A 14,517-nucleotide genomic window follows, 5' to 3' on the forward strand; every position below is an offset into this window, starting at 1 on the left:
TGAATGTTTCTCACTAGATCTCGCAGCGATGTTATTAAATTCTGTGGCGAATTCAAATGCTTTCTTTACTGGATCTCTTATTAGCGCTGTGTAGTAAAAGTGTCGCATTCTCAAGATCGGCTCGCGCTGCACTGGTCCAAACTGATAAACGGTCCTTCAACCACACTATAACGAGCAGTTTCATTCCGCTTGCCATTTGATGTTGGGCAATATTGTGGTTGCGCCGGCGTCTCTTACATTATGAGCGCGCTCGCCACGCGCAACGCGCCTACATTTGAAATAACGAAATTTTGGTCGGCAGGAAAAATGGTCCAACGAACCATTCGGTTTGAAAATGCGTACCGAAAACTGAACCCAACTTGATGTGTTGAATGCTCAGAGCACGTTATAAAACGTATTCTTAAAATACACATTTCGGTTTTAATAAATGCTCATAGTAAATCATAGCATATTGCCTAAAACATAAGGTAGGTACAAAAATAATCAGTGATACATTTGCGACCCATTAAAAATTAGGGTCGCAATGGCATTTCAAAAGGTCGCATATGCGACCATTTTGGTCGCAGTGTAGTTCCCTGGCATCTCCCAACATCGCTTAGAGCACCTTAAGAAAGCAGATTGTTCAAAAAATATATACGTTCAGGGCCAATAGCAAAACATAACCTCTAAGTATATCTGCATAAGCCCACACTGGCTCTGTCTGAGGGGGAAAGTCAAAAGCTGGGTTGAGCCTGTGGGTCATTTCTTGGGGTTAATTTTAATACAAGTGAAACTGCCTAAAAAACAAGCTTTTTTTTTTTTGAAACATTTGGATTGTGGGCTTGTTGTCTTTTGCTAACAGCAGTGATCTCATGTCAAATGAAATGACTGACTTGTTTAGGGTTTAATATAAAATGGATGTCAATACGTCAAAATAATTATTGTAACTAATTTCATGATTTGCCAATATAAATCTTTTTTCACCAACAAACTTGATTGTTTTTAAGTGTATTATTGTAATAATGGCCACCTTTCATAAAATGTTAACATTATCATTAAAGGGACAATGTGTAGCTTTTTAGGTATTTTATTATCTAAAATCTATATTTTTATTCATAAATATGCCCTCAATGGTGTACAAATACCTATGCCAATGTTCAGACTAATCCTTGTAAACGAAGAATTTATTATCTTTATATACATGGGACGGGTAAGTCCACGGAGGCTTCCATGTAGTTCCGCCATCTTGAAAAACTATAATAGCAGAGAGGGACAAAAAGTACTAGGCCAACGCGTTTCCACAACGCATTTCGTTCAGAGCCAGCGTCACGTGACTGAAGCCAGCAGAAGCGGAGGAGCAGAGCAGTGAGAGGCGCTTGTCACTGCCGCGGCAAGTTTAAAAGGCTGCACTGGCACTGCACGGTTATTTATACACCGTTCATTCATACATACATATGAGTCACAGGATAAGGAGTCCTCGTCGTCGAAAAAGTCCAAAATAGATCGTAAAAGGAAACGTGACCGGAGATTACAAAAACAAGGGTTACTGTCAGGATAGCTAATGCAGGAGAAAGCTTTCAAAAGAGACCCTGAAGTTGCCTGCTTTCTTCTCGACAGGTAAGTCAATGTTACGGTCTTAATTACAAGCTTTTTTTTCATTGCTTGGTTGTGTACTTTATTATATAGACAGTAGAACATTTATAGTTAAAAGTTAAACAGGCTCTTTGATGAATAGCAGCTATTGAGTAAAGTAATGTAACCGTTAGAGAAGGCTCTGATCATGATGATATCTAACAATGCACATACTTCAAAAAATATAACGAGTAAAGAAGGCATTACTACTAATTACCATAGTTAATGTTTTTGACAGTCAGTAGTTCATACTGTAACATTCTTTTTTTCGTTGTTTCAAGTTTCAGTTTGTTTTAAATAACAAACTTGTTCACCCGAAGAAAAACTCGAAGTGCTATTATAAAACATTCTGTCATAGCTTTTTGGTACATAACGGCTACCGTAGCGCATTTGAAAAAGTGAGGCGCTGGAGAGCATTATTCGTTTGAATGCAAAATACAATTTCACCACTAGATGGGAGAAATTCCTACACAATGTCCCTTTAATATTACTGTTTTTGGTTTCAATCTTTGGTTTAGTGAATGGTACTTGATGGGGCTGTGGTGATAGTTAAAGGGATACTTCATCAAAAATGAACGTTCTCTCATCATTTACTCACTCACTCACACCATCCCAGATGTAAATGATTTCCTTTCAACATAGAGATTCATAATCCATATAAATAATCCATCTAGTCCATATAATGCAAGTGTACAGGTCCTCTAAAATTCATGCGGAAACACTTTATTTCCATTTGTCATTCCATGTGATCTCAACAAACATGTCTGTCCACATGAGAAGACCCGCTCCACGTCAAATAAAACCGCTTTAATTAGGACACTCATATGACATTCTTCATAAATATCATTCATTTCTGTGGAACATTTAAATAAGGACGGAATGAAACTAACCTTTTTCTTCCTCGGTATCTTCATGTTTCACGCTGAACACTTCTTCAATCTTTATGTCTTCACTCTCCTCTTTAATAAACGCCATCTTTATAATAGTGTCACGTGGATCTCAGATGTTTCTCCAGGAGTTTTCCTGTGTGTTTGGACAATTTATCATGTTTAAGATGAGAATAATTAACAGAAAGAAAAATAAATCAGTCTAGTTCAGGGCAATTCCAGCGTTATGGATGTGACATTTGAACTCATAATGACAGGTGAAATGTCTCAGAAAAAAAAAACTTCTTATAATATTTAAATTGGAAATGCATATTCTCAGAGCACCCAATCTGGGGAATTGACAGGCAAAATATGTTTTTCTAAAATATATTTAAGCACCCCCAAAAAAGGAAAATATGCATGCGTTATGGATGTGACGGGAAATGACAGAGTTTTTGGTATACTGTTCGATTTCCTTTAAAGTCTGTGAACTTTTGAGTCCAATGTATAAATATTGCTATCCACATGATGAAGGGGTCTTAGCTGAACATAAAAATATCAATGTTTAATATATATATATTTTTATGAAGTGTATTATGAGGAAAAACCAGCGTTATGGATGTGACAAAAACCCTGTTATGGATGTGACGCGTCTGAAATAGCCTACATAGAATCTGTTTGGAAAATCAACAATCAAACCATCATGGCACTTTTGTTGACGCATAATGGCTGTTTTGACATTAAGAAGACTGTCTGAAATGATTCTGAACTTAAAAAGGGTTTTGTTCTTTTGGTTAAAACTTTATTTTTTCATGGTAAAGATGACCTTTGCATGGAATTGCCCTTCAGTAGTTCAGTGCACTGGTGACATGGACATCTTGGATGACATGGAGTGAGTAAATTATCAGGAAATTTTATTTGAAAGTTAACTAACGTTAATCCTTTAAATAAACGGATTAGACAAAAATCACCTAAAACAAGCACTAAACAATTATAAAATAATAACTTATACAGACAATTCATATTTTGATTTGTAGATTTAACATGATTATTGTTAGAAACCATTTGCGATTTGTTCATAAAATGTATCATCATTATTAATATATATATATATTTGGTTTCGTTTTATTTTTACACTTTTGAGCGGCAGGATTCGTCAGCGCGCGGTGATTCAAGCGCTTTGAATCAGTGAGTCATTTGGCAAAGCATTAGATTCAATTGACTCCATTTCTCCATCACTAACCAAAACCGAATTCGTGTTTACGATAAAATGATATAGTGCGCGAGATGAGATCGTTACTCTTACTTTTCTGTTATGTGAATCCGCTTTACTCACAAAAAAAAAAAAAAAACCTGAATATTAAGCATATTACAAAGCTATGTTCAATAAGACATGGTCACATACCTTTTGTAAAAATTACCAAATCAACGTGTATCGATGTAAACACTTTAAATGCGTAAAACCACAAACCTTTCTTCAGTCTAATCACAACAGTTGCAGGGGCACGGCGCAGGTTTATGATGTCACATAGCCAGACCAAAATAAAAGTCTGTCTTTTTCTTCTTCTTTGTTTTTAACGGCGATTGGCAACCAGCTTTTGGGGCATTTCAGCCCGTTTATATACTGTCTATGATTTCAGCCACCCTCTGCAATTTTTTTTTTTTTTTGTGCAGGGTGTTAGGGGAAGACTCATGAATATTCATTAGGGAACTCATCCCTGATTGGCTCGCCGATACTCCAACGTTCTGAGAAGCCACGGGATATCAGATCGCTGCGTGTCACCAGAGGTGGGGGGACATTTCCGAGAGGGATTGTGATTGACCTACACGATTAATTTAAGTGGATTAGCGTGAAAATCACGAACGCAAATGGTTATAGGAATATAGTTAGGCCTAATTGCATGGGATGCAGTTCTAATGTTGTGCTATTGCATGGGATCACGGTCAAAATCCCCAATATAGGCTACCAGAAATCATGTAATTGTAGCAAACCATGAATAATTATTATGTTACGGTAGTCTTTTCTCTCTGTTTTGCATGCGTCATCATTATTATAATTTATTGATTTTTGGCTCTTGCCACAGTGTACTTAACCTGAATTAGCTTGGCACCATTAGGACAATGTAACACAAAATATACGTTTTTTTCTTCTTCTTTCTTTATGATACAGGGAATAATCTTAGTTTCGTTTTTATTTTGTTACCATAAGATCTGTGGACATCACTGGGTTTTAATTTGAGGTATAAAAACCTGACGATACATAGGCCTACGTGACATAGCCTCAGTGGTGGAATGTAACGAAGTACAAATACTTTGTTATTTTACTTAAGGATTTTTTTTTTTACTTAAGTAGAATCAATCGAGGTCTCTGAGATGTACGTGTGCTATCAGGCCTATATTTACATTCATATGGACATATTATGGTAGTTATTTACCTGTGTGTCATTAGTGTATTTTGTATTATTGATGTTTTATCCATGTCACGTTGTGAAAAATGACAGTGTCTTTCACTTCGAGCTCCTGACTCAAATAATGTGTTTCTCAGAATAAAGTGAGATGATCTGCTGATGATCCTGAATGGCTTGTTGAATGAGTGTTGATAGTCTGAGCCTGAGGCTCATCAATATTAACAGATCTGCTGAACACACTCTTTATTTCATGACAACAGTTCCTGTTTTCACCTCATTTATTATGCTGATGTCTTCAGATCTCCTGTAAATGGCCACTTAAAGCTCATTTCATTGGTGTCAGCAGACTGAGGGGATTTGGCTACTAGATGTAGGGGAGAGCGGGGCACAAACTAATGCTTTTTTACTTTCTCAGTTTGCGTAAATCTACTTAGGGTTCATATTATTTATTTTTCCCACATTAATTTCCCACATGTCTAGTACAATTATGTGGTTTTGTTTTATTAATACAGTGTATACAGTGCCCTCCACAATTAATGGCACCCCTGGTAAATATGATCAAAACTGGCAGTAAAAAATAAATCTGCAACGTTTATCCTTTTGATCTTTCATTAAAAAAATGTGCAAAATTCTAACCTTTCATTGAAGTAAAAGAATTGAAAGTGGGGGAAATCACATTATGAAATAAATGTTTTTCTCCAAAACACGTTGGCCACAATTATTGGCACCCTTAGAATTTTTTTAAAGTAAAATATCTCTGAAGTATATTCCCATTAATATTTACCTTTTTTAGCACACCAGGGGGACTAGGAACATGAAACTGTCCAGCTATGACTTCGTGTTTCACAGGAGTTTAAATATGAGGAAACACAAAGGCCAAATCCCCATAATCATCCATCACAATGAGTAAAACCACAGAATATATTTCTGATGCGCAGCAAAAGATTGTTGGCCATCACAAAATAGAAAGTGGCTGTAAGACAATAGCTAAAGAATTGAAAATCCCCATTTTGACCATCAGGGCAATAATTAAGAAGTTATAATCAACTAAATATGTTATGAATCTGCCAGGAAGAGGACGTGTGTCTATATTATCTTAATGCACAGTGAGGATAATGGTTTGAGTGGCCAAAGACTCTCCAAGGGTCACAGATGGAGAATTGCAGAGATTAGTTGAGTCTTGGGGGTCAGAAAGCCAAAAAAAAAAAAAAAAAAAAAAAAACCTACATCCCCACATGTTGTTTGGGAGGGTTTCAAGAAAAATGCTCCTCGCTCCTCCAGAAACAAACTCCAGCAAATTTAATTGTCAGACACCACTGGATCTTCAGACGGCACAGGCTTCTTTGGTCATATGAAATAAAAAAAAGAGCTTTTTGCCAGCAAACACGCTAGATGGGTTTGGTGCACACAAGGATAAAAAGTACACCATGTGTACAATTTAATATACCATTGGATCTTTAATGTTGTGGGCATATTTTTCTGCTGGAGGTCCTGGACTTCTTATTCAGATACATGGCATCGTGGATTCTATCAAATATCAACAGATAAAAAATCCAAACCGGGTGGCTTCTGCTAGAAGTCTTATAATGGGCCGTGGTTGGATCTTCCATTAAGACAACGATCCAAAACAAACATCAAAATCAACACAAAAATGTGTTAGGGAGCACAAAATGAAGTATCTGCCATGACCGTCCCAGTTCCCTGACCTGATGAGTGGGCTGAACTGAAGAGAAGAAGCACAAACATGGATCTGGGAATCTGAAGGATCTGGAGAGATTCTGTATGGAGGAATGGTCTCTGATCTCTTGTCAGGTGTTCTCCAAACTCATCAGGCATTATAGGAGAAGACTCAGAGCTGGTATCTTGGCAAAAAAGTAGGTATTTAATAAAAGGGTGCCAATAATTGTGGCCAACGTGTTTTGGAGAAAAACATTTATTTCATAATGTGATTTCCCCCCCACATAAATTTTTTTTACTTAAATGAAAGGTTAGAATTTTGCTAATTTTTTTTAATGAAAGATCAAAAGGATAAACAATGCAGATTTATTTTTTACAGCCAGTTTTGATCATATTTACCAGGGGTGCCATTAATTGTGGAGGGCACTGTATTTATTTCTTGATATACCCCAAAAGAATGGAAGTGAAATGTGACAACATGCCCCATAGGTGGAGCACATTGTAGCATGACCATATGACAGCAATGCTATCTGATTTAATAAAAAAAAAAAAAAAAAAAAAAGACAAACTAAAATATTTTCGCAATAAAACCTATTATTAACTTTTTTTTTCAAATAAAATAATGCCCTATTTTAATAATTAAAAATAAAAATTTTGAGGTTGACAATGAACACACTGGAAAACACCTCTATATACGCTTAGGGACGTCCCCTGGTGGTGGAAAAAATGTAGGATAGGGAAAATTTTTTTTTTTTTTTTTTTTTAAATCTTTTGCGTTCCCTCGCAAAACTTATTTTATTTATATTTAAGTCCAAGCTCAAACACTATGAAACGCTCCATTAACGTAAAGGAGCTCTGAAGCACTGCCAGCGGGACATTAAAGAGGAAGTGTCTGTCCGAGCTCACAACAGGTTTTGCGAGGGAACGCAAAGTTTCTTGAGGGAACGTAAAAGATTTGACGAAAAAAAAAAATTCTCCCATCCTAATTTTTTTACACCACCACGTCTGTGATGTTCTCATTTGAGTATTTGACAAGAACGTGTGCATTCAGTATACTTTACTGTGATATCAGACAGTTATTACACAGACAGCCGTCATCCCTCATGGGCTTAATGCTAGTGCTCTGTTGTTTACGCAACGTAATACGGCAGGCGTACCCCCGTGCGTCATAACGTAAAACATCACTGTCGTAAACCTCATACTGCATATCCTAAACACTACATCACTCTTTTTTTTTCTTTTTTTTTTTTTAACAACTAGATCCACTATCTTGGACATATGTGACTTACTCACTTGTCGTATGTAACAACAACATTACTTGTCATACGTAGCTCGGCAGTACGAATGTAAACATATAATTCAAACCTGTGCTAGAACAAACACATTCAGGCAACTTATCAAGTGTGCTTATAATGAACAGTATCAAAGTGCAACAATACTTCATAATCACTAAAGTACATTCGCATTGTGCGAATGGTTTTGAAAAAGAGAGAAAACAGTAATTTGGGAACCTTTAGGTTAATCCTTTAGACAGAACAGTCATTCAGAAACCTTTAGACTAATCTATTGCTGGATTGGGTGTAAACATCCTTCACTCAAGCTCGTAGTCTTTGAGGTATGATGGACACTGGCGGTTAACTCGAAAAGGATACCTTGGTTTCACAGCAACAGTGTCCTCGTTATCAACGATTCTCTCATCCTCCTCATCCAGAACTGTGGGCGCAGCTTTTGTCTTGGAGATCATTTTTTTAAAGAAGGACGAATTCCTTGTTATGGAATTTCCATCTCTGGTTGCTGTGACCATGGAGCCCTTGACCTCTGCCACAGCGTATGGCTTGATGTTGTATGGGGTAGTGAGTTTGTTGTGCTTGGGTTGTTGGTATAGTACCTTGTCACCAGGGGTGAATGTGGTTGGCTTAGCATGACGGCGCGCGTCTGAGTAGGATTTCATCTTTGCTTTTGCATTAGTGTCCCGCTCCCTGATGATGTGATCATTGTTGCATTCGCAGGTTGTGGTGATCAACGGGATCTTAGTGTGAATTTTGCGCTTAAACAACAATTCAGCAGGTGACGCTTCTGTGGTGCTGTGTGGTGTGGTGCGATACTCGCGGAGAAACGTGTTAAGTCTCTGTTTCCACGGGGTGTTCTGTGTCTCTGCCACACGGATTGCTTTTCCAAGCGTGCGCATGAAACGTTCTGCTGTTGCATTTGCTTGAGGCCAGAGAGGTGTTATTTTCCGATGGTGAAAACCTAGATGGCCTGCAAACTTGGAAAACTGCTCACTGTTGAAAGGGGGCCCGTTGTCTGTTTTTAAAACTCTGGGAATTCCGAACATCGAGAACACTTTGTCGATGATTGGGATGACTGTGTTGGCTGAGACAGATCTTACAATTTCAACAATTGGGTAGCGAGAATATACATCTATGACAACTAGTAGATGTTCTCCAGTTGGAAGTGGCCCGTAGAAATCTGCACTGATGTTAAGCCAGGGTGCTTCTGGCAACTCAGACATTCTCAGTGGCTCGGACTGTGTTATAGGCGTGTTGGCTTGACATGCTAAACAGTTCTTGACCGTCAGTTCTGCTTTCTGGTCTATGTAAGGAAACCAGACCTTTGACCTGAGCAGTGTCTTAGTCTTTACAATGCCCTGGTGTCCTTCGTGGGCTAGCTGTAATACTCTGTGCTCGAGGGATGCAGGGATGACAATTTTCGTAACTCGCAGGATGATGTCGTCGGTGTGGGACACCGTGAGCTCCCCACTAATCTGTCTGTACTTTTTCAGTGTTTCAGCATGTTGTGTGTCGCCTGTGATTTTGTGCCATGTGTTGTCTCTGATGTGGGCACTAATCTTTTGCAGGATTGGGTCTTTTAGTGTTTCATCTCTTATCTCCTGGAGAGTCATAGCTTTTGGTGTGGCATGCTCAGCTACAAAGTTGACATACTCCTCTGCCACTTTCACCGCTCTTGTGCTTTCGCTCGTCTGCATCGGGATGGGGTGACGGGAGATGTAATCGGCAGGGTTGTCTGCACCTTTTCTGTATTCTACCCTGAAGTTGTAGGGCTGTAGTCTCAGTCCCCATCTCTCGATCCTTGCAGGTGGTTTTGAACGAGGGTTGTTCCATATGACCTCCAGAGCTTTGTGGTCAGTGACAAGGATAAACGGGTTGCCATACAGGTATAAGTGAAAGTGTTCACAACTCCACACAATGGCCAGTGCCTCCTTTTCCGTTTGTGAGTAACGTCTTTCTACGTCGCTGAGAGCACGGCTGGCGTATGCTATGGAATGTGCCTCTCCCTTTCCATCCTTTTGGTAGAGAACAGCGCCTAGACCGACTGGACTAGCATCTACCACAAGCTCTGTGTCTTTGGCTGGATCAAAGTATGACATTACCATGTTGCTGGTCAGGCTGTCTTTGATCGTCTGTAGTGCTCTGGCGTGCTCAGGGGTCCAGTGCCATGGTGTGTCTTTTCTGGTCAGCTCACGTAGTGGTGCAGAGATGGAAGCAAAGTCTTTGATAAAACGAGCACTGTAGTTCGCCATGCCCAGCAGACTCCTGACTTCAGTCTGGTCTTGTGGATCACTCGCCTGCTGGATGGCATCAATTTTTTTCGGGTCGGCTGAGATTCCACCAGCTGAAAAAATAAATCCAAAGAATTCAAGTTTACTTTTGTTAAACTCACATTTCTTTTTATTGAGTGTGAGCCCTCTGTCTTTCAATCTCTGGAACACAGCTCTGAGGCTGTCGTCATGGTCTTTCTGTGTTTTACCATACACAATGATGTCATCACTCAGATTCTTTACTCCTTTGATGCCTTGGAGCGTCTGGCAGATCGCAATCTGGAACACCTCTGCTGCTGAAGATATCCCAAAATTCAGGCGCTTGTATCGTCTCAAACCAAGGTGTGTGGTAAATGTCGTGATGTACCTGCTGTCGGGGTGGAGTTCTAGCTGATGGTAACCAGCAGTCAGGTCGAGCTTGGAGAAGACTGTAGCTCCATTCAACTCGTGGATTACGTCATCCATGGTGGGAGTGATGTGGCGTTCACGTTGTATGGCGGTGTTGGCCTGTCTCATGTCGACACAGACTCTAACCTTGTCCGGATCCTTTGGCTTGGGTGGTGTCACAATGGGGGAGACCCATGGCGTGGGGCCTGTGACTGTCTCGATGACGTCGTCATCCTCAAGCCGTTTCAGCTCCTCTTCGACCTTCTGTCAGATGTGAAAAGGTACTCGCCTATGTGGCTGACAGGTTGGGTGAATGTCAGTGTTGATGTGAAGCTTTACCTGAAAGTTTTTCAGCATGCCAATGCCCTCGAACAGCTCTGGGTGTTTCTGTACCAACTCATCTGCTACTGTTTGACCGGTTGTAGCAGACACAGTGTTGATGATCTTGATGAGGCCTAGCTCTTTAGCTGTGTTGTAGCCTAGCAGAGAGCAGCTATCACCCTTCATTACATAGAACTCGGCTGTGGTTTTCCTATTATCTGTCTCTGTGCTACATGTGAATGCACCGGTTATGGGCAGTGGTTCAGTATTGCCATATGGGAATATCTTTATATCAGCTGGGCTGAGCTGTGGGCATGGTCTCAGTGTACGGAGGACTGATTCACTAATAATGTTCACTGCAGCCCCAGAATCAATCATTGCTGCAATTTTCACACCATTAAGCCAAATGTGTGTGCGTGGTTGAGTGGTATTCTTGTTGCTACTGGCAGCAAATACATAAGCTTCATCACTACTAGACGAGTCATGTGTGGTACTCTGTGTTGTGCTGGTGATGTTAAAGCTTTCGTGTGCGTTTTGTGTTGCTTACTGTTGTCTCTGTGTTTTATTTCAAAGTCTCTTCCAGGTGTTCTTTGTTTTGCCCTGCACTGCTTGGCGAAGTGATTTGGTTTCCCGCATGCTTTACAGTCTTTTCCTTTCGCTGGGCAGTTTCCATCATGTGGATAATTTCCACTTAGCTCTCCCGGCGCGTCGGCTGGTAGCTGTTCGCCCATTCTGATGCACTGCATTCACTGATGCAGCTACACTCTGCTCCATGCCGGCTGCTTGTTGCTCGGACAGTTCTAAAGTTCTCCCGTATTCGAGAAGGTCATCCAGGCTGTTTTCGGGTTCTCTGAGCGCTCTTCTACGCAGCCTGGTTGAACTGCAGCTTTGGATCAGCTGTGCTTTTATTTCATGGCTCACGTCGGCAAACTCACAATTCTTTGCTAGCATGCGTAGTCTGGTACAGTATGTGTCTAGGTTCTCGCCCGGCTGCTGTACTGCCTTTCGGAATATATATACTTGATACTGGACGTTCTTTTTAGGCGTAAAATACGTGCATAGCTTCTGCTTAACATCAGCAAACTTATCTTCCTCTGCTGCTAACGTGTCATAGATGTCATGCACGCGCTCTCCCGCCAAGTGCAGTAATAATGCTTTCTGCCTCGCATCTCCGGTAATGTTCACTGCTGTAATATAGTTTTCAAACCTTTGTATCCATTTTGTCCAGCGTGGTGCTACTGAGCTCGGATCCATTTCGGTATGGAAGGCTTGCAGAGCGACGGTGTTTCCCAGTGACATCTTTTTTTCCTTCTTCTTTTTTTTTTTTTAAAGTTTTTTTGTTGTTGTTGTTGTTGTTTATCCTCGTCGCCAATGTGATGTTCTCATTTGAGTATTTGACAAGAAACAGATGTGTGCATTCAGTATACTTTACTGTGATATCAGACAGTTATTTCACAGACAGCCGTCATCCCTCATGGGCTTAATGCTAGTGCTTTGTTGTTTACACAACGTAATACGGCAGGCGTACCCCCGTGCGTCATAACGTAAAACATCACTGTCGTAAACCTCATACTGCATATCCTAAACACTACAACGTCCCTTTAGGGGCTCCATAGCTATACAACATAGTTCAAAACATAATAATAATAAATAATTTCTGAACATTGACTCTCACTATTTATTCACCATTGTCTCGTATTTTCTCAATAGAATTCATAAAAGTATAGAATATAATAGCATATTTCTAATAGGGGCTCATTGTAACGCAGTGTGACAACATGCCCCGCCTGCACAACTGAGATTTAAACCCTGCGAGTGTCTTCTGCTAGTTAGAAGAGCATTAAAGAACCATATCAACTGTTACATAACATATTGGAGATTAATAATAATGTCAGATTTGTCTAATTTAAAATAAACACCAAAAATAGAGATGAACAATTAATAGTGTCGCCGGCGGGCCCACAGCCATTACATATTTAAAACAGTAATATCCTTGACTAAACCTAAACTAATCTTGACAAACTATATATCGTTTGAAATCTCTAGTTTTCATATTCGGTGACTGATTTTCAAAATAAATTACAGAGGAGCCGTAATTTATCAGTTCGCAACAAGAATATTTTCATACTCCTAAGGCGTGTTCAGACCTTTATTTTGAAATAGTGATGAACATGAAAAATCATGAAAGAATGGTAGAAACCTCAGTTTGTTTTGACCTCAAACCTCAAATTGGTGGTCTTCTTTTTAATATGTGGCTCCAGTATCGCTAGCAAAGCATCAAACTGTTCCACTGACATTCTGAGGTAAATTTTGAATCGCTCAGGATAATTTCGCAACTCCTTGATAAGGAGGTGAAACTCTCCTTCCTCTCGGCGCAATCTCAGGATTGGATGGACTCAATATTTTTTCTCTTTTTAAAAAGAAAGAGGGCAACAAAATCATCCTCATTGCTTGACGAATCCATTTTGTATTTTTTGTGTTTTTTAATACATTTAATAAATGAGTCAGATTACTGAGACTCTCACCCTTTGTCTTTAATGTAGGGTGACCATATTCCAGGTCATGTCCGGCCGGGATTTCGAGATCGCCCAAAATATCCGCGATTCGGCTTTTGCTTTCTCGTCGCCATTCATTTTGTTTACATGTACACCTTTTGATTCAGTAGTAATGAATTATTTCCGATTGGTTAATCTGAATGTAGTGTTTACATGAACACTAAACAAGTGATCGGTTGATGTGCGTTCTAGCATTGCTAAGAAAATTCCTGTGTTTTCGTCTCGATCGGGATCCGTGTGAATCAGAATGCATGACCTGCAAAGCTGGCACGTACGTGTCAGTGTCAAATAACGTAATAATGTAAACATAATGAATGGTGACTGTAGAAAGCAAAAGCCGAATCCCGGGCATTTTGGGCGATCTCGAAATCCTGGCCAGATATGTCCTGGTTAAACAGGACGTATGGTCACCCTACTTTAATGGCTCTTGGAGCCCCTGGCCCACTTGTTGAATAGTTAGGCTGATTCGATTAGCTTCAATGTATTTGAATGACACTGTTATCCTGGTGAGACCAGGACTGGGGAAATGGGCTGACTCCTGTACTTCATTTGCATGCCACCTCTTTGAAAGGTATATAAAATATAATGTAAATTTCCCTTAGTTTGACTTGATGACTGCAGCTACCGACAGCTTGTGTGCTCTATAAAGAATCCTGCTGAATATACAACTAAAGCCCCTTTCACACAGAGATTCAGGAAAATACACAGATAAAGTGACCCGGGATTTGACTTGGGTTTGTTCGATTTTGGTTCATCAACACTACCATTGATTAACGAAATCAGAGATTGCGTTCACACACAACCCGTAAAAATCCTGTAAAGACACGTGACATCGATGTGACTTGTAATGTCTCAGCAGCGTCTTAAAGGGATCTCCGGCTAGTTTGACAACTTAGCCTTATTGGGTTAGCGATACCATTTGCGCCACAAACGTGATATAATAACACACCCGATGTTTTCGTTGTAGCGAGATATTTTTAAATAAAGTTTTTACCTGTAAGTCGCCATTGTTGTTTTTACCCATTGCATTCTGGGCCGTGACGTAGACTGGTCCCAGCAACGCTACAAACACAAGGCGCGTAAGCGAAATGTCTGCCGTTCACCCTTTTTCAGTTCGAGCCTGAACGTGTCGC

At 40.0% G+C, this 14,517-nt stretch overlaps 1 protein-coding gene across 4 annotated transcripts in view; it reads right to left on the minus strand.

The window, feature by feature from the left end:
• The window catches only part of LOC309477956 (uncharacterized protein), a 52,703-nt gene extending 48,677 nt beyond the window's left edge, over positions 1-4,026 (minus strand). For all 4 annotated transcript variants that reach the window (XM_082141486.1, XM_082141487.1, XM_082141485.1 and 1 more), the window contains exons 1-2: positions 3,949-4,026; positions 2,502-2,634 (exon numbers count right to left, since the gene is read on the minus strand). In XM_082141486.1, the coding sequence (XP_081997612.1) occupies positions 2,502-2,586 (85 nt within the window). In that variant the 5' untranslated portion in view covers positions 2,587-2,634; positions 3,949-4,026. The remainder of the gene's footprint in view (positions 1-2,501; positions 2,635-3,948) is intronic.
• Positions 4,027-14,517: the final 10,491 nt, after the last annotated feature.

Source organism: Leuciscus leuciscus (genome assembly GCF_965113295.1).
Source record: "Leuciscus leuciscus genome assembly, chromosome: 1".
NCBI lineage: Eukaryota > Metazoa > Chordata > Actinopteri > Cypriniformes > Leuciscidae > Leuciscus > Leuciscus leuciscus.